Source organism: Muscardinus avellanarius (assembly GCF_963383645.1).
Source record: "Muscardinus avellanarius genome assembly, chromosome: 2".
NCBI classification, from domain to species: Eukaryota; Metazoa; Chordata; class Mammalia; order Rodentia; family Gliridae; genus Muscardinus; species Muscardinus avellanarius.
This window is the reverse complement of record NC_137787.1, coordinates 35,486,886-35,514,095: the sequence shown is the minus strand read 5'-3', so window position 1 is coordinate 35,514,095 and position 27,210 is coordinate 35,486,886. Positions and strand designations below refer to the sequence as shown.

Genomic DNA, 27,210 nt, shown 5'->3' with positions numbered 1-27,210 from the left:
AGATAGTGAATTCACTTGTTAAACTTAAAATGAAATTTAATAAATTCATTGTTTTACCTGTGTTTCCAGGCTTTGGGGGTAACTTCATAGTATATACCACGACAGGTGTTTTAAGTGTAGAGATAGAAAAATAAGTCCTCTTAGCCAGGCGTGGTGGCGCACGTTTGTAATCCCAGCATATGGGAGACTGAGACAGGAGGATCACAGACAGGTTTGAGGACAGTGTCAGCTACTTAGTGAGGCTCTCAGCAACTTAATGAGACCCTGTTTCGAAATAAAGTATAAAATAGGTCTGGGCCAGGCATGGTGGCGCATGCTTGTAATCCCTGTGCTTGGGAGGCGGACAGGAGGATCACGCAGGTTCGAAGCCAGCCGCGATGGCTTAAGAGACCCTGTTTCCAAATTTAAAAAAGTATAAAATAGGTCTGGGTGTGTATCCCAGGTGTAGAACAGTTTCCAGGAACCCCAGTACCACCACCAAAAAAAAAAAAAAAAAAAAAAAAAAAAAATAGGTCTGGGAATATAGCCTGGAAGTAGAAAGCCCCTGGGTTCCACCCCCAGTACCACCAAAAATAAATAAATAAATAAATAAATAAATAAATAAATAAATAAATAAATAATAGTGCTGGTAGTGTAACTTGGAGGTAGAATGCCCCTGGGTTTCATCCCCAATAATATAAACAAACAAACAAACAAAACTTTTTAATTAGACATATAATAAGGTGACTTTTATAAAAAATTTTTTTCCTGCAGGTATGGGGATGGAACCCAGAGGCATTTGACCTTCAAGCTATACCCCCCTGCCCAATTTTTTATTTTTTATTTTGAAACAGGGTCTCACTGAGTTGCGGAGGGCCTCACTAAGTAGCTGAGGCTGTCTGCGAACCGCGATCTTCAGGTCTCAGTCTCCCAAATGCTGGGATTACAAGTGTGCGCCACCATGCCCGGCTAAGGTGACATTTTTAAACTAATAAAACTGACTGAAAATATGGGACAAATGATTACCACACAAATAGGTCAAGCATGTCTAGATGCTTGTATAAGTTGCAAAACAGAGCCCTGTTCAGATTACTAAGTAATTAGTTTTCATGCATGTTCTATAATGATTAAGGCCATAGACAGTTAAGAACATAGACTGTGGTGTCAAACTCCTTGTTTTGAATCCTAGCTTTGCCACTTATCAGTTGTGAGTCCTTGGAAAAAAATTTTATATGCCTCAATGTTTTCATCTATAAGATGGAGGAAATAATATCTATCATAGGGATAGTTATGTGTTTTAATAATTTATTTAACTAGTAATTCTTTTAGACCAATATTGGCATATGTATTTGATTTTTTTTTTAATGCTTTCAAGATGATTGTTGCTAGCCCATCAGAAAATGGACAGGTGCTTGGTGTAATTCCATCTACCCAGACAGAAATGGCCCAAGTGATTATACCTCAGAGGCAGCTTGTGGATGTGAATAGTCCTCAGGGTAAGTAATAATGGGATTCATAGGATTCAAGAACTTTTTTGTATTTGTGTATGTCTGAGCTACACTCCAGCCCTATTTTTTATTTGTATTTTGAACCAGGGTCTTGCTAGGTTGATGAAGAGTCCTACTACTTTCTGAGGCTGTTCGCAAACCTGCAATCTTCCTGTCTCAACCCCCCAAGTACTGGGATTACAAGTGTGTGCCACCATGCCCAGTCAAGAATGTTTTGAAGAGTAATATATATTATAGGAAATCACTTTATGAAAGGCAGTATTATATTTGATCTCTTCAGAGCCAAATGTTTTGGCACAAACCTATAATCCCAGAATTTGGGAGGCTGAGATAGGAGGATTGCTGGTTCTAGGACAGCTTCAGCGATTGGCCATGACCCTGTTTCAAAATAAAAATAAAGCCGGGCGTGGTGGCACACGCTTGTAATCCCCGCGCTTGGGAGGCGGAGACAGGAGGATTGCGCAGGTTCGAAGCCAGCCGCGCAGCCGCGCTGGCGTAAGAGACCCTGTTTCAAAAATATAAAATAGGTCTGGGAGTGTAGCCCGGAGGTAGAAGGGCTTCCAGGAACCCCAGTACCACCAAAAATAAATAAATAAATAAAATAAAGCTGGGGGAATACCTAAGAGGTAGAGCACTCCTGAGTTCAATCCCTAGTACCAAAAACAAACAGACATTTGATCTTTTTAGGTAAGATTGTGAATTGAATAATTAGAAAAAGTTATAGCTGGGCTTAGTAGAACATGCTTGTAATCCCAGTACTTGGGAGGCTGAGCTGGGAAGGTCTCAGGTTTGAAACTAGCCTCAGCAACTTAGTGAGACTTTCAGCAACTTAGTGCGACCCTGTTTCCAAATAAAATAAGTCTAGGGATGTAGCTCAGAGGTAGAAGGCCCCTGAGTTCCATCCCTAGTACCACACACACACACACACACACACACACACACACACCCCTGGGGATGTAGCCAAGAGGTAGAAGGCCCCTGGGTTCCATCCCTAGTACAACACACACACACACACACACACACACACACACACACACACACACCCCTACCTGGGATGTAACCAAGAGGTAGAAGACCCCTGGGTTCCATCCCCAGTAAAACATACACACACTCGAGGTAGAAGGCGCCTGGGTTTCATCTCCAGCACCACACACACACACACACACACACACACACACACACACACACACACACACACCAACCACATGTATTAGAGCCAAAATAAATTTGAAGTTCATTTTTCAACTCCTGTCTGGGTTAGCTGACTATTTCATTTTTGGAATTCTATGAAGCTGGTTGACTCTTGCTTCTTCCCAAATGGCCAGTGAGCATAAAATAAATTATTTTTAATTATCATAACAGTAATAATAACAACAATAAGAAGAATATAGTGCTTAGCTATAGGAAAAGAATTTTCCACTTGCATTTTTATTATTTTTGTTACTCATGTGAGTCATATTACTTTTTTTTTTTTTTTGCAGTACTGATTGGGGATGGAACCCAGGGGCATTCTACCTTCGAGCTACACCCCCAGCCCTATTTTTTATTTTTATTTATTTATTTATTTCTGGTGGTACTGGGGTTCCTGGAAGCCCTTCAACCTCCGGGCTACACTCCCAGACCTATTTTATATTTTTATTTGGAAACAGGGCCTCCTAAGCGAACACGCGCGACTGGCTTCAAACCTGTGCAAACCTCCTGTCTCTGCCTCCCAAGCGCGGGGAATACAAGCGTGCGCCACCATGCCCGGCTTTTTATCTTTATATTGAAACAGGGTCTCACTGAGTTGAAAAGGGCCTCACTAAGTGCTGAAGTGATCGTCGAACCGTGATTCTCCTGTCTTAGCCTCCCAAATGCTGGGATTGTAAGCGTGTGCCACCATGCCTGGCATATTACTTTTTTTAACTGTCTTTTTTTTTTTTTTTTTGGTGGTACTGGGGGTGGAACCCAGAGGCTTTCTACCTCCAGGCTATACTGCCAGACCTTTTTTATATTTTATTTGGAAACAGGATCTCAGTTACTGAGAGCCTCAGGCTGACTTTACCCCCTACCCTATTTTTTATTCTTTATTTTTAAACAGGGTCTCACTGAGTTGCAAAGGGCCTCACTAAATAGCTGAGGCTGTCCACGAACCCGGATCCTCAGGTCTCCACCTTCCAAATGCTGGGATTGCAAGCCTGCGCCACCACACTTGGCCATGCCTCACATTTCTTTAACACTTTCTTTCCTTGCCTGTTTCATGATATCCCTGTCAGTTCTCTTTTGTCTCCTTCCCTTTTCAGGTCCCTCCATTTGAATCTCTTTTCTAACATCATAGCTATGCTTGTTGCTTTTTTACACCTAATGGCTTAAGGTAGATATTTTTACCTTCATTTTATGATTCTATCTCTTTGTTAACAGTAATTAAAAACTACAGAAAAAACATACTTTGCACAAAACATTATAAACAAAGTATTAAATATATTTTGTACATTCTTATATTGTGAAACTTTTAACAATTATTTCAACCACTCTTACATTCTAACTGTTCAATATGAGTTTCAAAATTTAATTATAAAATTTCAGTATTCAGTATTATAATTTAAATGTTAAGCTGGACGTGGTGGCTCACATTTATAATCCCAGCATTTGGGAGGCTGAGACAGGAGGATGGCGGTTCTCAAATAGTATTCACTATGTAGTGAGGCCCTTTGCAACTTGGTGAGACTCTGTTTCAAATAAAAGAATAAAAAAATAAGGCTGGGGATATAGCTTGGAGGTAGAATGCCCCTACTATAGCTCAGAGGTAGAATGCCCCTGGGTTCCATCCTTAGTACCGCATAAATAAATAAATAAATTAATTAATTAATTAAAAAAATTCAGGTAGGGTGGTGCATACTTGTAATCCCATTACTTTTAAGAGTAAGATAAGAGAATCCAGGTTCAAGGACAGCCTCCACAAAGTAGTGAGACACATTAACTTAGTAAGATTCTGTTTCAAAATAAAAATAAAATAGGTGTGGGGGTATAGTTCAAAAGCAGAATGCCTCTGAGTTCAATCCCCAATACCAAAAAAAAGTAAAATAAAACAAAAAAAATTTTTAAATATTTTTTTTATTCTTTATTTTGAAACAGGGTCTCACTGAGTTTCGGAGGACCTCACTAAGTAGCTGAGACTGAGGCTGTCTGTGAACCGCGATCCTCCTGTCTCAGCCTCCCAAATGCTGGGATTACAAGCGCGCGCCACCATGCCCGGCTAAACAAAAAATAATTTAAAAAATAAGACTTGGGTGTAACTCAAAGGCAGAATGCCCTTGGATTCAATTCCCGGTAAAATACACACACACATGCACACACACATACACAGAGTACTGAGTTTATCACAGACAGAGAAACCTTTTTTTTTTTTTTTTTTGGTGGTACTGGGGTTCCTGGAAGCCCTTCTGGGCTACACTCCCAGACCTATCTTTTTTACATTTTTTTTTTTAAATTTTGGAAACAGGGTCTCCTAAGCCAGTGCATGCGGCTGGCTTCGAACCTGTGCGATCATCCTGTCTCTGCCTCCCAAGCGCAGGGATTACAAGCATGCGCCACCACACCTGGCTTTTTAAATTTTTTTTATTGGTGCATTATATTCATACAACATATTGGGGTAAAAAACTTGTGTGTACAAACATGTACTCATCGCTGATTTAACCCCTACCCAATTCCCACCCTATTACCTACCTCCCCTTCCCTCCCTCCCTTGCTTGGCTTAGTGATTGACTTTGATATGTTTAAGTACATTGTGTGTTTTAGAGATTTTCCTCTTCCCCCTCCTTTCTCCTCCTTTAGATTGTCTTGTTTGCTCCTCTATAGGATTTCCTCTTTCAAGAGTTCCTCCTATGACCCATTTCTCCCTAACTCTCACATATTAGGAAAAGCATCTGATTTCTTATTTTTTGTGACTGACTAATCTCACTTAGCATAATGTCCTCCAGGTCCAACAATTTCCCTGAAAATGATGTAATTGAGTTTTTTTGATGGCTGAGTAAAATTCCATTGTGTACATATCCCACAGTTTTGTAATCCATTCATCTGTTGATGGACATCTTGGCTGGTTCCATAGTTTGGCTATGGTGAATTGTGCAGCTATAAACATAGATACACATGCATTAGTTTGGTAGTTTGGTTTCTTTTCTTTTGGGTAGATACCCAATTCTTCTGAGGATTCTCCATACTGTTTTCCAAAGTGGTTGCAGTAATTTTCAATCCCACCAACAATGTCTTAGAATTCCCACTTCTCCACATTCTCGCCAGCATTTGTTGTTGTTTGTGTTTTGAATGATTGTCATTCTAGTTGGAGTTAGGTGGAATCTCAGGGTAGTTTTGATTTGCATCTCTCTGATTGCCAGTGATGTTGAGCATTTTTTCATGCATTTTTTTGGCCATTTGAATTTCTTCTTTTGTGAAGTGTCTATTTAGTTCATTTGCCCATTTTGTTATTGGATGCTTTGTTTTCTTAGTGTTGAGTTTCTTGAGTTCTCTGTATATTCTAGATATTAGTCCTCTATCGGTGGTATAGGTGGCAAAAATCTTTTCCCATTCTGTTGGCTCTCGATTGAGGTTCTTGATAGTTTCCTTTGCTGAACAGAAGCTCTTCAGTTTCATGCAATCCCATGTATTGATTCTCCTTTTAATTTGTTGTGCCTTTGGTGTCTTGTTGAGGAAATGTTTGTCTGTACCTATGTGTTGTAGTGTTGGACCTATGCCCTCTTCAAGGAGCTTCAAGGTCTCTGGTTTAATTTCTATGTCTTTGATCCTTTTTTTTTCTTTTGTGGTACTGGGTTGGAACCCAGGGGCATTCTACCTTCAAGCTACACCCCCAGCTCTACTTTTTATTCTTTATTTTGAAACAGGGTCTCAATAAGTTGCAGGCGGCTTCACTAAATAGCTGAGGCTGGTCACAAATCTGCGATCCTCCTGTTTCAGCCGCCCAAGTACTGAGATTACAAACGTGCACCACCATCAGAGACATTTTGAACACAGCATTTTATGTTTTGTTATCTTTAGCTTCAGATCAATTTTTTCTTTTTCTATTATAAATATATAAATTCTAGTTAGGTACAGTCTGAAGGTGTTGTTCAAGATACTTATGTAACTTTGTTCTTGTTCTTATTGTTAAGATGTCTCTGAAGAGAAACCCAATGACAGAAACATACCAACTGTAAGAGTGGATGCTCTAGCAGACAACACCAATAGTTACGTCCTTCATCCACAAACATCCCTAACATTGCCCAAAAAGTCAGTGACCAGGTGAGTCAGTGGGAAATAAGGAGCTTATCTTGTGATATCAAAAAAGCTCATCTTTTGATATACCATGGAAATCTTTTTTTTTCTTTTTTATTGGTGTGTGTATAAGTATGTGTGTGTTACTGGGGATTGAACCCAGGGGCATTTTACCTCTGAGTTACACTCCCCCACCCTATTTTATTTTTTGTTTTTGAAAGGGTGTCTCATAAAGCCAGATGTGGTACTGCACACTTGTAATCCAGTATCTGGGAGGCTGATATAGGAGGATCACAGATTCAAGACCAGCCTTAAAGCCTGTGATGATACACACCTGTAATCCCAGTACTTGGGAGGTTAAGACAGGAGCATTGCAGATTTGAAACCAGCCTTGTCAGTGTAATGAGACTCTCAGGGTCTTAGCAAGACCCCATTTCAAAAACAAAAAATAAAAATGCTGGAGGGGCTGGACGTGGTGGTGGTGCACACTTGTAATCCCAGTACTTGGGAAGATGAGACAGGAGGATCACAGGTTTGCAGCCAGCTTCAGCTACTTAGTGAGGCCCTGTGCAACTTACTGAGATCCTATTTCAAAATAAGGAATAAAATATAGGGTTGGGGGTGCAGCTCAGAGGTAAAATGTCCTGGGTTCCACTTCCAGTACCACACACACACACACACACACACACACACACACACACACACAAGCTGTAGTGTCTCGTTGTGGTGATATATGCTTATAATCCCAGACTTGGGAGGCTGAGACCAGAGAATTGTAGTTAAAAACCAACCTTAGCAATTTAGCAAGACCTATTTCAAAGGAGAAAAAAGTTGCAGCGGTGCTGTAGGAGATGTAAATTGGAGGTAGAATGTTCCTAGGTTCAGTTCCCAGTAAACACACACACACACACACACACACACACACACACACACACACTTTCTCTCACATTGTTTCTAAAGCTGGTTAACTATAGAAAAGATCAGAAATTCAGAAAACAGAAGAAACTAAAGAATCTATCATCAAGTATACATTTAATTATTTTAATGGCATCCTGGCAATAGGAAGCTACTCTAGAAGCTATAAATGTCAAAAGGGATGCTCTTCCTCAGTGGTAACATGAAAATGTCTATCTTTAATGGTTTTCTTTTGTTTGTTTGTTTTTTAGAGTATTGAATTCTTAGGCCTTCTATCCCTAAGCTATACCCTAATCCTTTTAGTTTTTTATTTGTTTCTTGTGGTGCTGGGGATGGAACCCAGGGGCATTCTACCTCCAAGCTGCACCCTAGCCCTATTTTTTATTCTTTATTTTATAAGAGGGTCTCACTGAGTTGCAAAGGGCCTCACAAAGTAGCTGAGGCTGTCTGCTAACCACAATCCTCTTGTCTCAGCCTCCTAAAAACTGGGATTACAAGTGTGTGCCACTATACCTGGCTTTTTGTGTGTGTGTGTGGTGTTAGGGATTGAAGCCAGGGGCATTCTACCTTCTAGATACATCCCCAGCCCTTGTTTGTTTTTTGCAGTACTCGGGATGGAATCCAGAGGCATTCTTCCTCCTAGTTACACTGCTATCCCTAAACAGGGTCTTACTAAGTTGAAGAGGGCCTTACTAAGTAGCTGAGGCTGTCCGTGAACATGGATCCTCCTCTCTCAGCCTCCTAAGTACTGGGATTACAAGCGTGCGCCACCATGCCTCCCTCCCAACCCTATTTTTATTCTTTATTTTGAAACACGGTCTCACTAAGTTATGGAGGTTTTCAATTAGTATCTGAGGCTGGCTACAAACCTGCAGTCCTACTGTCTAAACCTCCCAAACACTGGAATTACAAATGTTTATCCCCATGCCCAGTTTATGGTTTGTTGTTTTTTTTTGGTACTTGGAGTGGAACCTAGGGGCTTTCTACCTCTGGGCTATACTTCCAGACCTACTTTATACTTTATTTGGAAACAGGGTCTCACTAAGTTGCTGAGAGCCTCACTAAGTAGATGAGGCTGGCTTTGAACCTGTGCAATCTTCCTGTCTCAGCGTCCCAAGTACTGGGATTATAAGCCTGTGCTAGTCTGTATGTGTTTTTTGAAACAGAGTCTCACTGAGTTGCAAAGGGCCTCACTAAGTAGTTCAGGCTGTCCGCAAACCACAATCCTCTGGTCTCTGCCTTCCGAATGCTGTGATTACAAGGGTGCACCACTATGCCTTACTAGTTTTTCTTTCTCTTTTTTTTTTTTTTTTTTTTGGTACTGGGGTCGAACCCAGAGGCTTTCTACCTCCAGGGGATGGATGGATATATATATATATACATATATATATATATATATATATATATGTATATATATGTATATATATGTATATATATGTATATATATGTATATATATGTATATATATGTATATATATGTATATATATGTATATATATGTATATATATGTATATATATGTATATATGTATGTATATATTTATTTATTTTATTTGGAACCAGGGTCTCACTAAGTTGCTAAGAGCCTCACTAAGTAGCTAAGGCTGGCTTTGAACCTGTGTGATTGTGTGATCCTCCTGTTTCAGCCTCCCAAAATTGGGGATTACAAGTGTGCACCACCACGCCCGGCTAGTTTTTATTTGTTTATTTATTTTTATTTATTTATTTACTTGTTTTGGTGGTATTGGGGTTCCTGGAAACTCTTCTACCTCTGGGCTGTACTCCCAGACCTATTTTATACTTTTTATTTGAAAACAGGGTCTCTTAAGCCAGCATGCTGGCTTCAAACCTGCACAGTCCTCCTGTCTCCGCTTCCCAAGCACAGTGATTAAAAGCATGTGCCACCACACCCAGCGTAGTTTTTATTTTATTTATTTATTTTAATTTAATTTTATTTATTTGTTTATTTTTTGGTGGCACTGGGGGTGGAACCCAGAGGCTTTCTACCTATGGGCTGTACTCCCAGACTTTTTTTGACATTTTATTTGGAAACAGGGTTTCACTAAGTTGCTGAAAGCCTCACTAAGTAGCTGAGGCTGGCTTCAAACCTATGTGATCCTCCTGTCTCAGCCTCCCAAGTGCAGGGATTACAAGTGTGTGCCACCATGCCCAGCCTTTATTTTTTATTTTTTTATTTTTATTTATTTATATATTTTTTGCAGGTCTGGGGATGGAACCCACGGGCATTTGACCTCCAACGTACACCCCCTGCCCTATTTTTTATTCTTTATTGTTAAACCAGGTCTCACTGAGTTGCAAAGGGCCTCACTAAGTAGCTGAGGCTGTCCGTGAACCGCGATCCTCTGATTTCAGCCTCCTGAATGCTGGGATTACAAGCCTGCGCCACCACACCCCAGCTCCTTAGTTTTTATTTTTGAAACAAGGTTTCAATAAGTTCCTAAGGACCTCCCTAAATTGCCAAGGCTGACTTTGAACCTGCAGCCTTCCTGTCTCAGCTTCCCAGGTACTGAGATTACAAGAGTGCACCACCACACTAGGATAACTCTAGAGTTTTTTGTTTGTATTTTTGTGGTACTGAGGATGGAATCCAGGAACATTCTATCTCCAAGATATACCCCCAGCCCTATTTTTTATTCCTTGTTTCAAATGCCCCAGCATTGTGGTGCATGCCTATAATCCTATACTTTGGAGACTGAGACAGGAGGATCACAGGGTCAAGGTCAGTCTCATCTACTCAGTGCGACCCTGTTTCAAAATAAAAAATATGAAGATTAAAGATGGCAGAATAGAGGGAGAGTGTGTTTCAGGTGCTATGAGACTTGGAACTCAACTAGCAGAAGGCTTCTTGGCAAGGAAAGAAAAGCAGTCAGAACTCACCAAAAGAGTGACAGCCGAAACATGGTGGGATTGAACACAACACAGAGCAGAGGACTGAAAAGAGCTTCATGTATTTCACCTGGTGAGCAGAGAACAGAGGCAGTGCCATCTTGCAACTCCAACTCCAGCAAAGAAACAGCCGAATCTTGTCGAGTTGGTGACTGCAGAAAACTATCATTAAAAGCAATCACAGTCTGGCATGGTGGAACACACTTGAAATCCCAGTACTTGGAACACTGAGATAGGAGGCTCACAGGTTTGTAGCCAGCCTCAGTAACTTAGTAAAGCCCTCTGTAAATGAGTGACATCCTGTTTCAAAATAAGATAAAATTGGGCTGGGGGTATAGCTCAGAGATAGAATGCCTCTGGGTTCAATCCGAAGCGCGCGCGTGCGTAAACACACACACACACACACACACACACACACACACTCTCTCTCTCTCTCTCTCTCTCTCTCTCTCTCTCTCTCACTCACTCACACAAGGGTGGCTATATTCAGACATAACAGGAGTATGGATTAGCAGATAGCCTCTAGGGTCATGCATACAGGAGGGACCTAGTGTAAGTATTTGGCTGTGCCCCTGCAGGGTCTCCAGCAATCCCCATAGGCTCAGCAGCTCTGGTAGCTGTGGGGTAAAATAACTCAGGCAATTATGTTGCAGATTTAGAAGAGTATAAACTTGTGCCCTTCAGTGTTTGAGCAATACAAGCACCAAGGCCAAGGTCAACAAGTACTCACATGCAACAGCCCAGAGTAGCAGCTGTGTCTTTGTGGATAAATATCTGAGCCACCTAAGCCGCAGGCTCAGAATGGTACAGTCTCTTCCTGAACAAGCTCTGGACCTCCAAGCAGTGAGGCTAGGGACCAGCATGGGTTCATGTGATCATAGCTACAGTCTGGAAACGCAACACTCTCTCAGCTAGCAGTGAGGCCCTTTGCAACCCAATGAGACTCTGTTTCAAAATAAATAAGAAGTAGGGCTGGGGAGCTGGGTGTGGTGGCACATGTTTGTAATTCCAGCATTTGGAAGGCTGAGACAGGAGGATCATGGTTTGTGGACAGCCTCAACTACTTAGGCCCTTTGCAACTCAGTGAGACCCTGTTTCAAAATAAAGAATAAAAAATAGGCTGAGCTGTAGCTCAGAGGTAGAATGCCCCTGGGTTTCATACCCAGTACTGCAAAAGAAGAAGCCCAGTACTGCAGAAGAAGAAGGAGGAGGAGGAGGAGGAGGAAGAGGAGGAATGAAAGAAAGAACAGGTAGACACAGAACTCTCAAGCAAAGAGGAAGATGATGTTAAGATAACAAATACAAATCTGAGAACTTTGAAAATATGAAGACCATCAAGGAAGCAATAAACTCCCATAATTCAACAACAAGGGAGATCACCAATACTGACGTGTAGTTTCCTGCCAGAAAGAGAATTCACAGTTTTGATTTTCAATATGGTCAAAAGCCTCAGAAATAAAATTAGAGAAAGTGTACAGGAAATGAATAACATGTAAATAGAGAAATTGAGGCCCTAAGTAAGAACCAAAAAGAGGCTTTGAGCCAATGAATGAATTAAAGACCTCAATAGAAGCTATCTCTGGTAGGGTAGACCACATAGAAAATAAAGTCTTACTATTAGAAGATAGCTTATTCAAACTGACCACACAGCCAAAAATATAGAGAAGACAATGTAACAGGACCCGGATATTTTAAGAAATATGGGATAATATAAAATGATCTAACTTGTGGATAATAGGCATTGAAGAAGATCTAGAGACACCAAAGGTATCAGAAAATTATTCAGAGAAATAATATTACAAACCAGGCATGGTGGAGCACACTTGTAATCCCAGTATTTGGGAAACTGAGTCAGGAGAGTTGCAGGTTCTCTGCCAGCCTCAGCTACTTAGTGAGATGCTTCACAACTTAATGAGACCCTGTTTCAAAATAAAGAATAAAAAAATAGGGCTGGGGGTGTAGCTTTGAGGTAGCTGCTGCTTGTTTCAATGTACTGCACTAAGAAATGAGAGAGAGAGAGCGCACAAATGTGTGAGCAAGAGAGAAAGAAAAAATGAAACATTAGAACACTTCCCAAAGGCTGGGTGTGGTGGCACACGCTTGTAATCCCAGCATTCGGGAGGCTGAGACAGGAGGATCGTGGTTCGCGGACAGCCTCAGCTACTTAGTGAGGCCCTCTGCAACTCAGTGAGACCCTGTTTCCATATAAAGAATAAAAAATTGGGCAGGGGGAGTAGCTCGAAGGTCAAATGCCTCTGGGTTCCATCCCCAAACACGCAAAAGAAAAAAAGAAAAGAAAACTTCCCAAACATATTAAAAGACTTGAACATTCATGTGCAGTAGACATTCAGAACACCAACAATATAAGATCAAGAAAAACTTCCCCATGCCACATAATAAAAATAAGAGAGGCCAAGAAAAGAATTTTAAAGGCATTGTGAAAATAGGAATGGGTGATATTTAGGGGCAAAACATTCTAGACTTAAGTCATGAAAGCCAGAAAAGGTAATAGATGTATTTCAATTCCTGAAAGAAAACAACTTTCAACCAAGACTTCTATATCCAGCAAGATATTCAACATTGATGGAGAAATAAAAACCTTTCAAGACAAGCAAAAACCAAAATATAACTACCAGGACAGCACTAGAGAAAATACTTAAAGAAATAAGACACACACAAAAAAGCAAATACCAGAACCAGAGGAGGGGTGAATTCCATCAGATGGGCAACTAAGTGAAGGAGAAATAGTACCACATCAAACAAAATAGAACTTGAAATGACAGGAAACAAAAATCATCTCTTAATAATAATGCTGAATGTCAAAGGTATAAACTTCTGAATTAAAAAGCATAGATTGGCCGGGCTTGGTGGCACATGCTTGTAATCCCCACAGTTGGGAGGCAGAAACAGGAGGATCGCACAGGTTCAAAGCCAGCCTCGCTGGCTTAAGAGACTGTTTCCAAATAAAAATATAAAAATAGGTCTGGAAGTGAAGCCAGGAGGTAGAAGGGTTTCCAGGAACCCCAGTACCACAAAAAAAAAAAAAAAAAAAAAAAAAAGCATAGACTGGCAATGTGGACTAACAAACATAATGTAGTTCTATGCTGCTTGCAAGAAACTCACCTTAGAGGCAAATAGGCTAAATCTGAAAAGATGAAAAAAAGATATACCATGCAAATGGAGACCAAAAGCAAGCAGGAATAACAATGCTCATATCTGACAAAGCAGACTTTAAGCTAAAACATATCAGAAGACACAAAGTGGGTCACTTCTTATTTATAAAAGGAACAATACAACAAAGCTATAATGATAGTAAACATTTATTCCTTAAATGTCGGTCCACTCAATTTTATAAAACAAACTTTTTGGGACATTAGGTCTCAAATGGACACAAATACAATAGTAATGGGAGATTTCAACAAACCACTCCCACCAATAGATTGATTTCTCAAGCAAAAGTTAAGTAAAGACTCTTCAGACCTAAAGAACACTATATACCAAGTAGACCTAATAGACATACAGAATATTCAAGTCAACAACAGCTGGCGAGGTGTGGTGCATACTTGTAATCCCAGTCCTTGGAAGGTTGAGACAAGAGGATCACGAGTTCTCAGCTATCCTCAGCAACTTATGAGGACATCCACAACTTAGACTTTGTTTCAAAATAAAGAAAAATGTAGGGTTGGGGTTTAGCTCAGAGGTTGAATGCCCCTGGTTTAAATTAAATCACCATTGCCGTACACACACACACACACACACACACACACACACACACACACATCTAGTTGAATACACATTCTTCTTAGCTGCTCATGGAACCTTTTTTAAAATGTACCACATTCTGGGCCACAAAGCAAGTACAACCAAATTAAAAAATAATATTTCCTGCATCTTCTCAGATCACAATGGAATAAAAGTAGACATAAACTACTTAGGCCCTTTGCAACTCAGCGAGACCCTGTTTCAAAATAATGAGCTGGGTGTGGTGGCACAAGCTTGTAAGCGCTTGGGAGGCTGAGACAGGAGGATTGCATAGGTTCAAAGCCAGCCTCAGCTACTTAGTGAGGCTCTCAGCAACTTAGAACCTGTTTCTAAATAAAGTATAAAATAGGTCTGGGAGTATAGCCTGGAAAGCCCCTGGGTTCCACCCCCAAAATCACCATTAACCAAACAAAGAATAAAAATAGGGCTAGGGGTGTAGCTTGAAGGTAAAATATCCCTGGGTTCCATCCCCAGTACTGCAAAAAGAAAAAAAAAAAAATCAGACCAGAATAAATTATATAAATACATGGAAACTGAATGGCACACTTTGGAATGAGGACTCTGTCAGAGAAGAAATAAGGAAAGGAATTTTAAAAATTTGGAATTAGCTGGGTGTGGTGGCGCAGTTGTAATCCCTGTGCTTGGGAGGCAGAGACAGGAGGATTGGGCTTGTTTGAAGCCAGCCTCGCTGGTTTAAGAGACCCTGTTTCCAAATTAAAAAAATACATAAAAATAGGTCTGGGAGTGTAACCTGGAGGTAGAAGCGTTTTCAGTACCACACACACACACCCAAATTGGAATAATTAGCTAGGCATGGTGGCAACATGCTTGCAATTCCAGTACTTGGGAGGCTGAGACAGGAGGATTGCAGGTTCAAAGCTAACCTCTGCAATGAAGCAAGGATCAGAAACCCAGTGAGACCCTGTTTCTAAATAAAATAGGGCTGCGGGCATAGCTTGGAGATAAAATGCCTCTAGGTTCAATTCTCAAAACAACAAAAATTTCTAGAGTTAAATGAAAAGAGATGACATACAACTGGGTGTGGTGGTGCACGCTTGTAATCCCAGCACTTGGGAGGCTGAAACAGAAGGATGACACAGGTTCGAAGCCAGCCTCACCTACTTAGGCTCTCAGCAACTTAGTGAGACCCTGTTTTCAAATAAAGTATAAAATAGGTCTGGGAGTATAGCCTGGAGGTAGAAAAGCACCTGGATTCCACCTCCGCCCCAGTACCACACACAAGTTTTCAAAATCTTTGGGACATTTTGACGGTGATTTTAAGAAGAAAATTTATGACACTGTCTCCCCATAAAAGAAAAACAAAGTCACCAAATAACCTAATGACATTCATCAAGAACCTAGAAAAACAGGTGCAGTCTTAATGCCAAAGCCAATTAAAGGCAGGAGATAAGTTAAAATCAAATCAGAAATCAATTGAATAGGAAAAAAGTACAAAAGATCAACAATACAATAAGTCAGTTCTTTGAAATATAAAATTGATACTCTCTTAGCTAACAAAAATAGAGAACCAGCCCAAGTTGTGTGTGTGTGTGTGTGTGTGTGTGTGTGTGTGTGTGTGTGAGAGAGAGAGAGGGACAGACAGACAGACAGACAGACAGACAGACTAGGGATTGAGCCCAGGGGCATTCTACCTCCTAATGACAGCCCTAGCCCTATTTTATTTTTATTTTTATATTTATTCATGTATTTATTTGTGGTACTGGGGATGGAACCCTACCTCTGGGCTACACTCCTGGACCTATTTTATATTTTATTTGGGAACAGGGTCTCTTAAGCCAGCAAGGCTGGCTTGGAACCTGCGTGATCCTCCTGTCTTCACCTCCCAAGCACGGAGATTACAAGCGTGCGCCACCACACCCAGCCCGTTTTTATTTTGAAACAGGGTCTCACTAGGTTGAAGAAAATTTCACTCTCCTCAAACCTGCAATCCTCCTGTCTCAGCCTCCCAAGTATTGATATCACACGTGTGTGCCATCACTCCCAGCTTTAACCTAAGTGTTTTTTTTTTTTTCCAGTACTAGAGATGGAACTCAGAGGCATTCTACCTCCGAGCTATACCCCCAGCTCTATTTTATATTCTTTCATTTTAAAACAGGGTCTCACTGAGTTGTAAAGGAATTCACTAAGTAGCTGAGGCTCGCCACAAACCATGATTCTCCTGTCTCAGCCTCTCAAATGCTGGGATTAACCCAAGTTATTAAAATAAAAAAAGGAAAAGGATACATCACCATAGACAGTGGGGAAATCCAGAGCATCATCATAAACTTTTGAAAATTTATACTTCAATAAACTGGAAAACATCATAGAAGAAATTAACAGATTACTAGACATACCACCTACCTAAATTGAACCAAGAAGATAATAAAAACCTAAACTGACAAAAGCAAATAGAGATAGAAACCAAAATAAAAAAACCTACCATCAAAGAAAAGCCCAGATCCAGATGGATTTCCAACTGAATTCCATAAAACTTTTTTTTGTTGTTGTTAGGTCTGGGGATGAAACCCAGGGGCATTTAACCTCCGAGCTACATCCCCTGCCCTATTTTTTTTTTTTTTTTTTTTTAATTCTGAAACCGGGTCTTGCTGAGTTGCACAGGGCCTTACTAAGTAGCTGAGGCTGTCTGCGAACCGCGATCCTCCAGGTCTCAGCCTCCCAAATGCTGAGATTACAAGCGTGCGCCACCACGCCCAGCTGAATTCCATAAAACTTTTGCAGAAGAACTAAACATAGTACTTCACAAGTTATTCCATGAGATAAAAAAAAAATTGGAATCCTTCCAAACTTCTTCTATGAGGCCAGTATTACCTTAATACCAAAATCAAGTAAAGATCCTCAAGAAAATTACAGACCAATATTATTGATGAACATAGATGTAAAAAGGAGAGATACAAGTGACCAATAAATACATAATAATGCTCAACATCATTAGCAATCAGGGAGATGCAAATCAAAACTCCACTACAATTTCATCCAATCCTAATCAGAATGGCAATTATCAAGAAGTTAAAAAAAACAGCTGGGTATGGTGGTCCATTCTTATAATTCCAGTACTTGGGAGTCTGAGACAGGAAGATGCCAGGTTCGAGAACAACCTCAGCTACTTAGGCCCTCTGTAACTTAGTAAGACCCTGTCTCTAAACAAAAGAATAAAAACTAGGGCTTTGGGTGTATCTCAGAGGTAGAATATCCCTTGGTTCAATCCCCAGTACCGGGAAAAAACAAAACAAAACAGTAAATGCTGGTGAGGATGTGGGGATTTTGGAACTCTGCTATAGTGTTGGTGTGATTGCAAATCAGTTCATCTGCTATGGAGATCAGTGAGGAAATTCCTCAGAAAATTGGGAATGGATCCACCATGTGATCCTAGGTATCTTTCCAAAGGGATTACAACCAGAGAACTACAGAAGTATATGTTCATAGCAGCATAATTCATAATATCCAAATGATGGAACCAACCTAGATATATGTCAGTAGGTGAATGGATTACAAAATTGTGGGATATATACATAATGGAATTCTACTCAGCAATAAAGAATAAAATTAGGTCATTTGCAGGAAAATGGATGGACCTGGAGAATATGTTATGTGATATTAGCCAGTCACAAAAACATATGATGGGTCATGTGTTTTCTTTCATGTGCAGAAGCTTGGGAGTAATTGGGATACCAGAGGGGTTTCAGATGATGGAGGAGAAACTTCACTGGATCCAGGAATTGGTCTAGGGAAAGGGGAGGGGAAGGAGAGGATCAGTGAAGGAATTACTTTTACCTACTTACATATGTACATATGTGAGAATACCAGTGTCAGTCCCAGTACCCTGCATGGGGAATGAGAGGGGATAAGGATGGAAGGAGGACAGCCTGCAAAGTGCTGTGTGCATGTATGTCACCAACTTACACTATGATGTGAAACTATAATGAGCCAATAAAAGTATATAAAAATAAAGGTACAACTTAGGACGAAAATAAATAAAAAAAGGCTGAGGGTATAGCTCAGGGTAGAATGCTCCTGAGTCGGGCACAGTGCCACATGCCTATTAGCCCAGTACTTTGGAAGCTGAGACAGGAGGATCATGGGTTCCCAGCCAGCCTCAGAAACTTAGTAAGGCCTGCCTTCTTCTTTCCTTTTCTTTCTTCTTTCTTTTCTTTCTTTCTTTTTTTTTTTTTTTTTGGTACTGGGGTTTGAACTCAGGTTCATTCTACCTCTGAGCTATACTCCAGCCTTATTTTATTTGGTATTTTTCATTATTTATTTACTCTTTTTCTTTTTTTGTTTTTTGGTGGTACTGGGGTACCTGGAAACCCTTCTACCTCCGGGCTACATTCCTAGGCCTATTTTTATACTTTTGTAAATTTGGAAACAGGGTCTCTTAGCCAGAGCGGCTGCGCTGGGATTACTAGTGTGCTTCACCACACCTGGCTATTATTATTATTATTATTATTATTATTATTATTATTATTATTATTATATTTTTTGGTGATACTGGGATGGAACCCTTCTACCTCCGGGCTATACTCCCAAACTTACTTACTTACTTATTTATTTGTTTATTTATTTATTTATTTATTTTTGTTGGTACTGGGGTTCCTGGAAAACCCTTCTGCCTCCAGACTACACTCCCAGACCCATTTTTATTCTTTTTTTTAAAATTTGAATACAGGGTCTCTTAAGCCAGAACAGCTGGCTTCAAACCTGTGTGATCCTCCTGTCTCCTCCTCCCAAGCACGGGAATTACAAGCTTGCGCCACCACGCCCGGCTCCCAGACCTATTTTATATTTTATTTGGAAACAGGTCTCTTAAGCCAGCAAGGCTGGCTTTGAACTTGCACGATCCTCCTGTTTCTGCCTCCCAAGCGCAGGGATTACAAGCATGCACAATCATGCGCCACCATGCCCAGCTTTATTTTTTATTTTGAAGAATGTCTCATTGAGTTGCTGAGGTTGGCCTTAAACCTGCTGATCCTCCTGTTTCAACCTCCCAAGTACTGGGATTACAGGTATGTACCACTGGGCTCAGGCTGTAAGAATCTCTTTCAAAAAAAAGAGGTGGGGTGTCAGTGTATAGCTCAGAGATAGAATGCTCCTAGGTTCAGTGCCCAGCACTCCCCCAAAAAAGAAAAAAAAAAAATGTTCATGATAATTTAGAGGAATACTTAATCATTTTATTCATTATATATTTTAGTTTCTCTATGTAGATCTTTTTGAAGTAAGACAATGTTTATGACATTTAATTTTAGAATTTACATAATTTTACTCTAAGTGTTTCTCGTGTCTCAGCCTCCCGAATGCTGGGATTACAAGCATGCACCACCACACCGTGCTATTTTTTTCCCTTATTTTGAAACAAGGTCTCATTGAGTTTTAGAGGGCCTCACTAAGTAGATGAGATTTGACTGAATCTGTAATCCTCTTGTCTCAGCTTCCTAAGTATTAGGATTACAAGCATGAGTCACCATGCCTGCCTCTATTTGCACACTTTTTGATAAATGGAAAATAATTACATAATGTGGAGAGTATAAAATAAGCTTTGGGAGAGATTTATAAAATAATTAAATTTGGGGGAACCAGATGTGGTGGTGTATGCTTGTAATTCCAGTGCATGGGAGGCTGAGAAAAGAGGATCACGGTTCACGGACAGCCTCATCTACTTAGTGAGACCCTCTGTAATTTAGTGAAACCTTGTTTCAGATTAAAGAATAAAAAAAGCCAGTCATGGGGCGCATACTTGTAATCCCCACGCTTGGGAGGCTGAGACAGGAGGATCGCAGAGATTTGAAGCCAGCCTCAGCTACTGAATGAGGCTCTCAGCAACTTAGTGAGACCCTGTTTCCAAATAAAATATAAGATAGGTCTGGGAGTATAGCCTGGAGGTTGAAAATCCCCTGGGTTCCACCTCTAGTACCACCAAAAAAAAAAAAAAAAAAAAAAGGAAAGAAAGAAAGAAAGAATAAAAAATTGGGCTGAGGATGTAGCTTGGAGGTAGAATGCCCCTGAGTTCCATCCTGAGTACTACGGGAGAAGGGGGAGGAATTAGGAAGACTATAGGTCCCTGGAAGAACAAATTTAGGCCTTTGGTTTAGCAGTTAATAGGATAGTTATAACTAGCTGGGCGTGGTGGTGTTTGCTTGGTAATCCCAGCATTTGGGAGGCTGAGACAGGAAGATCGTGATATATGGTCATCCTCAGCTACTTAGGCCTTTTGCAACTCACTGAGACCCTCTTTCAAAATAAAAGAATAAAAAATAGGGCTGGGGTTGTAGCTCAGAGGTAGAATGCCCCTGGGTTCCATCCCCAGTACAGCAGGAAAAAAAGAAAAAAGAATAGTTATAACTAAAGAAAATTACAATTAATAAGCCATCTGATTAATCTATAGTTATTGGTATATTTTTTTCTTAATGACCTCATATTGTTTTTTACTCCTTTTGGCTAGGAAGGTAAAGCAGTTGAATGTTTTTGTGTTTGTGAGTATAAAATTATATAATTATCTACATTTCTCCCCATCCCAGAATGCTTGAAGAACCTTTGCTGGCTCCTCTTCAACCACTTTCTTCAAATACACCTATATGGGCCTGTCGCCTTAGGAGCTGTGAGGTAAGTTCAAACTAATCCTTACCTTGAATCAGTTAACTGGTTATAACCACAGTTCATCCCCAAATGCCTCCTTTTGATTACAGCTAAGATTGGTAAATTTATTAGCTTTATGTTTATGTTAAATCTAATTTCATCCATTCTTTGGAAATTGTAAGTTCTATTTTTAAAAGTTCTTAAAAAAAGTTCTTTTCATGTTGGGTATGGTGGCACATGCTTGTAATATCAGTACTTAGGAAGCTGAGACAGGAAGATCAGCAAACTAGTGAAGCTCTCAGCAATTTAGTGAGACCCTGTTTCTGAATAAAAAATAAAATAGGACCTGGGCATGGTGGCATATGCTTGTAATCCCAGTACTTGGGAGGCCGAGACAAAAGGATCCCACTTCACAGCCAGCCGTGGCTACTTAGTGAGACCCTATTTCAAAATAAAGAAATTATCGTGCTGGGGTATAGCTGAGAGGTAGAATGCCCCTGGGTTCCATCCTCAATACCACAAAATAAATAAACAAACAAACAAATAAATAAGCAAGCAAGCTCTGGAGATATAGTCCAGAGGTAGAAGGCCCCTGAGTTCCATCTTTAGAACCACATGAAAATAAGAAAAAAATATATATCTTCACATTTCACTATCATTTCTTCCCTATAACTTTTTTCCTTTGCCTTTCATGAAACTTCTCTATCATATTTTTCAATTTTTTATTTTGGGACCTGGGACCATTTCTTCTCTTTCTTTACTTACTCTTCTTTTCATATTCTCATTATAAATTCTTGAAGGCTCAGTTTTGTCTGTCTTCTGTTTTTTACATTTTATCTCTTGGCGGGCTTACCTATTTTGTTGATTTTTTTTTTGTTGTTTTGTTTTGCAGTACTGGGGATGGAACCCAGGGGCATTCTACCTCTGAGCTACACCCCCTGCCCTATTTTTAATTTTTTATTTTGAAACAGGGTCTCACTGAGTTGCAAAGGGCCTCACTAAGTAGCTGAGGCTGTCCGCAAACTCTGATCCTCCTGTCTCAGCCTCCCAAATGCTGGGATTAAAAGAGTGCGCCAACATACCTGGCACTATTTTGTTGATTTTCATTTCTCACATTTATACAATGATAATGAGACCAGGTATCAAAATTAAAAATTTTAAAAAGGGTGGGGGTCACCTCAGTGAGAGTGCCCTGGGTTCAATCACTTCTACCACAGAAAAAAGTAAACAAAAAAGCAAATAACCCACTGTTTTTGGTATTTATTCAGACAGGAATTTATCTCAGAGAAGGGTCTTAATACAAAGAATATTGAAGGCCGGGCATGGTGGCATTTGTTTGTAATCCCTGCGCTTGAAAGTGTGAGACAGGATTGCTTCGAAGCCCACCTCAGCTACTTAGTGAGGCTCTCAGCAACTTAGTGAGACCCTGTTTCCAAATAAGAAATATAAAATAGGTCTGGGAGTATAACCTGGAGGTAGAAAGTCCCGCATGATGGCCCATGCTTGTAATCCCAGCTTTTGGGAGTCTTAGACAGGAGGATCTCAGTTCAAGGACAGCCTCAGCTACTTAGTGAGGCCCTTTGCAACTAAGTGAGATGAGACCCTGTTTCAAAATAAAGAATAAAAAATAAGAGCTGAGGGTGTAGCTCTTAGGTAGAATGCCCCTGGCTTCCATACCCAGTACTGCCCAAAAAAAAAAAAAAGGAAAATAAATAAAATTTAAAAAGAATAAAAAATAGGGTTGGGGGTGAAGCTCGGAGGTAGAATGTCCCTGGGTTCCATCTCCAGTACCGCAAAACAAACAAACAAACAAACAAAACAAAACAAAAAGCTAGGCTTGGGATGTAGCTTAATGATAGAATACTTGCCTAGCTTGTATAAGGCCTCTGGGGTTGATCTTCAGCACCATAAAAAGTAAAAATAAGCAAAAGATGAAAAGAATATTGATATGAGAAGATATCTCTGCAACTTTTTATAGATACAATTTTATTTTATAAATATAACTCTTAGATACAATTGCAATTTTCACAGGGTGTGTGTGTGTGTGTGTGTGTGTGTGTGTGTGTGTGTGTGTGAGAGAGAGAGAGAGAGAGAGAGAGAGAGAGACAGACAGACAGACAGACAGACAGACACAGACAGGCAGACAGACAGACAGACAGACAGACAGACACCACAGGGGACAGAACCCAGGGGCCTTCTGCCTCTGAGCTACAATTTTCCCCCTAGCTCTATTTTTATTTTGAAGCAGGGTATTGCTAGATTGATGAGTCTCACTACTTGCTGAGACTGTCCTTAAACCTGAGATTCTCACATCTCAGCCTCCCAAGTACTGGGATTACAGGTGTGTGCCACCATGCCCAGCTCATAGGATTTCAAGCAGACTCATGGCATCATATAAAACTCAATCTTAATGCTGGGCATGGTGTCGCACGCTTGTAATCCCTGCGCTTGGGAGGCTGAGACAGGAGGATCGCACAGGAAGCCAGCCTCAGCTGATTTAAGAGACCCTGTTTCCAAATAAAATATAAAATAGGTCTGGGAGTGTAGCCCAGAGGTAGAAGGCCTCTGGGTTCTATTCCCAGTACCACCAAAAAAAAAAAAAAAAAAACCCTACGCCAGGTGTGGGGGCCTACAATTGCAATCCCAGCGCTTGGGAGGCTGTGGCAGGAGGATTGCACAGGTTTGAAGCCAGCCTTGGCTAATTAGTGAGGCTTTCAGCAATTTAGTGAGACCCTGTTTCCAAATAAAGTATGAAATAGGTCTAGGAGTAGAAAAAGCCCCTGGAGTCTACCCTCAGCACGAGAGAGAGAGAGAGAGAGAGAGGGAGAGGGAGAGGGAGAGGGAGAGGGAGAGGGAGAGGGGGAGAGAGGGAGAGGGAGAGGGAGAGGGGAGAGAGGGAGAGGGAGGGAGAGAGGGAGAGGGAGATGGAGGGGAAAAAAAACCAAACACATGCATGCTAAACAGCATGGTGTCACTTGCCTGTAATCCCAGTAATTGGAGGCTGTGACAGGATTGCAGGTTCGAGGTAAGTCTCAGCAATTTAGCAAGACCTTGTTTTAAAATAAAAAATAAACTAGGGCTAGGGGTGTGGCTAGGAGGTAGAATGCTGCTGGATTAAATATCCAGAGAATTGAGATTTACTTCACATGGCATAAAATTCATTGCTTTATACTGTACAATTTAGTGTTTTAGTATATTCACTCAGCTACTTAGTAAGGCCCTCCATTAACTTAGTGAGACCCTGTTTCAAAATAAAGAATAAAAACCGGGCGTGGTGGCTCATGCTTGTAATCCCCGCGCTTGGGAGGCTGAGACAGGAGGATCGCATGGGTTCGAAGCCAGCCTCAGCTACTTAGTGAGGCTTTCAGCAACTTAGTGAGACCCTGTTTCCAAACAAAATATTAAAAAAAAGGTCTGGGAGTATAGCCCGGAGGTAGAAAGCCTCTGTGTTTCACCCCCAGTACCACCAAAAAAAAAAAAAAAAATACAAAAATAAAATAAAAAACAGGGTAAGGGGTGTAGCTTGGAGGTCAAATGCCCCTAGGTTTCATCCCTAGACCCGCCAATAAATAAATAAATAAATAAATAAATAAATAAATAAATACTTGAAGCTGCCTGTGAACCGCCATACTTCTGCCTTAGCCTCCCAAATAGTGGGATTACAAGTGTGCGCCACCATGTCCAGCTTCAAACAAGATTTTAATGAAGAGAGTGTAACAATTAATTTGGTGTTGTATTCCCTAACGGATACCTGGAGAATATTTATTTGATAAACTGGTTGAATTCGGATCAGACCCACTGGTTGTAATAGACCAGTCATCTGAGGGAACAAATGACACTTATTTAAAAAGCTGATGAGTCTTTCATCTCAGACAATCATTTAAAATTTATTGTGCAGTGAGGTATATGTGCTATTAATTTTGTTATTTAATTTTTATCACATGTAGAAAATTGGAGATTCATACCGTGGCTACTGTATAAGTGAGACTGAATTAGAAAGTGTCCTAACATTTCACAAGCAGCAAACACAGAGTGTATGGGGGACCCGCCAGTCTCCAAGCCCAGCCAAGCCTGCTACCCGTTTGATGTGGAAATCTCAGTATGTCCCATATGATGGAATCCCATTTGTCAATGCAGGTATTTTTTAAAGAATTATTTAAAAAATTACATCAGCACCTGTATTCCAGTTGTGAAAATGTGATTTATCTTATGGCAATAGCTTTTCATTTTGGTAGATGACAGCTGAATGTTAATGAATATTAAACTAAACAGAAAACATATAGTAAATATAACCAATTACTTTATGTCATAAAATTGCATTTTAATATATCATAGTGAATAGCTAATTCTTTTATATGTTTACAATTAAGATCAAAATATTGAAACTCTAGGTAGACCTTCTTAATAAAACATAAAAAAGTGTTTTAGTATTTTATTTTTTGAGGTACTGGGGATTAAATCCAAGGACATTCTACCTCTTAGCTACATCCCCAATCCTATTTTATTTCTATTTTGAAACAGGGTCTCAGTAGGTTGATGAGAATCTCACAATTGGCTGAGGCTGTCCTCAAACCTGTGATTCTCCTGTCTCAGCATTCCAAGTATTGGATTACAAGTGAGAGCCAACACACCCTGCAATTTTAATAGATGCATATGTGCTCTGTTTCCCCCATCCCCTCCAATCCAAATATTCTTTCTCTGTGTCTTAATTGTCTGGTAGGAAAAATTTGTGTCAATTTTATGTCTCTTACAACTCTGGAGTTACTGTGTAGATTATTTATTTATTTATTTATTTATTTATTTATTTATTTATTTATTTATTTTGCGGGTCTGGGGATGGAACCCAGGGGCATTCAACCTCCAAGCTACACCCCCTGCCCTATTTTTTATTCTTTTTTTGAAACTGGGTCTTCCTGAGTTGCAGAGGGCCTCACTAAGTAGCTGAGGCTGTCCGCGAACTGTGTTCCTCCAGTCTCAGCCTCCAGAATGCTGGGATTACAAGCATGTGCCACCATGCCTGGCTACTGTGTAGAATTTGTATACAGCCTGGAATTAATATATAGAAGTGTGTGTGTGTGTGGGGGCAGACAGACAGACGATTGAACCAAGGGAGTTCTACCTCTGAGCCACACCCAGCCCTATTTTATTTACCAGGTTGCTGAGAATCTTGCTCTGTTGTTGAGGCTGTGCTTAAACCTGTAATCTTCTGTCTTAGCCTTCCCTGTACTGGGAATACAAGTGTGCACTACCATCTCCAATGGAATATATAGAATTCTAATATTAAACATCTCAAGTGTCAGGTGTATTACATGCAGTATTCTCAGATGCTGGGTTAGTGTTTTTTAAAGCAGTAGAGTCTAAAGCAATCCTCAAAGATTTACTCTAGGACTACTCTGAGCCTAAAGAACCTAAAAGTAAGAGGTTTATTTCAGGATAATGGCTGTACAAATTATCTGAAATAATTAGTCTCATCTGGGACCTCTGAGAGTAATAGGAAATATTTAAGGCTGGAGGAATAACTCAGTGGTCAATTGCTTGCCTTGTGTCAATGAAGCCCTGGGTTCAATTCCCAGAACTTAAAAAAATTAAATATTTAGAGTGCATGCCTGTAATACCAGTGTGAGAGACTGAGGGAGGAGGATCACATGTTTAATTCTACCCTGGGCAATTTAGTGAGACTCTACCTCAAAGGGAAAAGAAAACAAGGGGGCAGGGATGTAGCTCAGTGTTAATATGCTTTTGCCTAGCATGTTCTAGGCCCTGGGTTCAATCCCCAGTATTGCAAAATTAAAAATAAAGGGGAAGCTGGGCATGGTTGCACATGCTTGTAATCCCAGCATTTGGGAGGTGGAGACCAGAGGATCGCAGTTCAGGATTGCAGTTCATGGACAGCCTCAGCGACTTAGTGAGGCCCTTCGCAACCTATTTTAAATAAAAAGACCAAAAAAATAGGGCTGGGGCTATAGCTCAGAGGTATGATGCCCCTTGATTCCATCCTTTGTACTGCATAAAAAGGGGTGGGGAAGTAGAGAAGAAAAGAGGACAAAATAAATGCCAAGACTCCAGGTGTGTATTATGATGTAGCTTCAACAACCATCAGCATATGATCAATCTTGTCTCATCTATACCCCTAACTCACTTCATTTCCCCAAATGCTATTATAGCAAATTTTATCCATGACTACTAAAGCATAAAGTATATACTAAAGTATATATCTTTAAAAGATAAAGACTTTTATATAGATATAGAAATATACATAAAGGATAGAGTACTATCACACATTAAAGGAATTAATAGTAATTTCTTA

At 40.3% G+C, this 27,210-nt stretch overlaps 1 protein-coding gene across 3 annotated transcripts in view; it reads left to right on the top strand.

Annotated features, from left to right (window-relative positions):
• The window catches only part of CARF (calcium responsive transcription factor), a gene marked incomplete at both ends in the record, with an annotated part of 65,346 nt that overhangs the window by 12,547 nt on the left and 25,589 nt on the right, over nt 1-27,210 (top strand). For all 3 annotated transcript variants that reach the window (XM_080688975.1, XM_080688976.1, XM_080688974.1), the window contains 4 exons: nt 1,355-1,475; nt 6,632-6,761; nt 20,846-20,930; nt 24,851-25,040. In XM_080688975.1, coding sequence (XP_080545101.1) covers nt 1,355-1,475; nt 6,632-6,761; nt 20,846-20,930; nt 24,851-25,040 — 526 coding nt within the window. The remainder of the gene's footprint in view (nt 1-1,354; nt 1,476-6,631; nt 6,762-20,845; nt 20,931-24,850; nt 25,041-27,210) is intronic.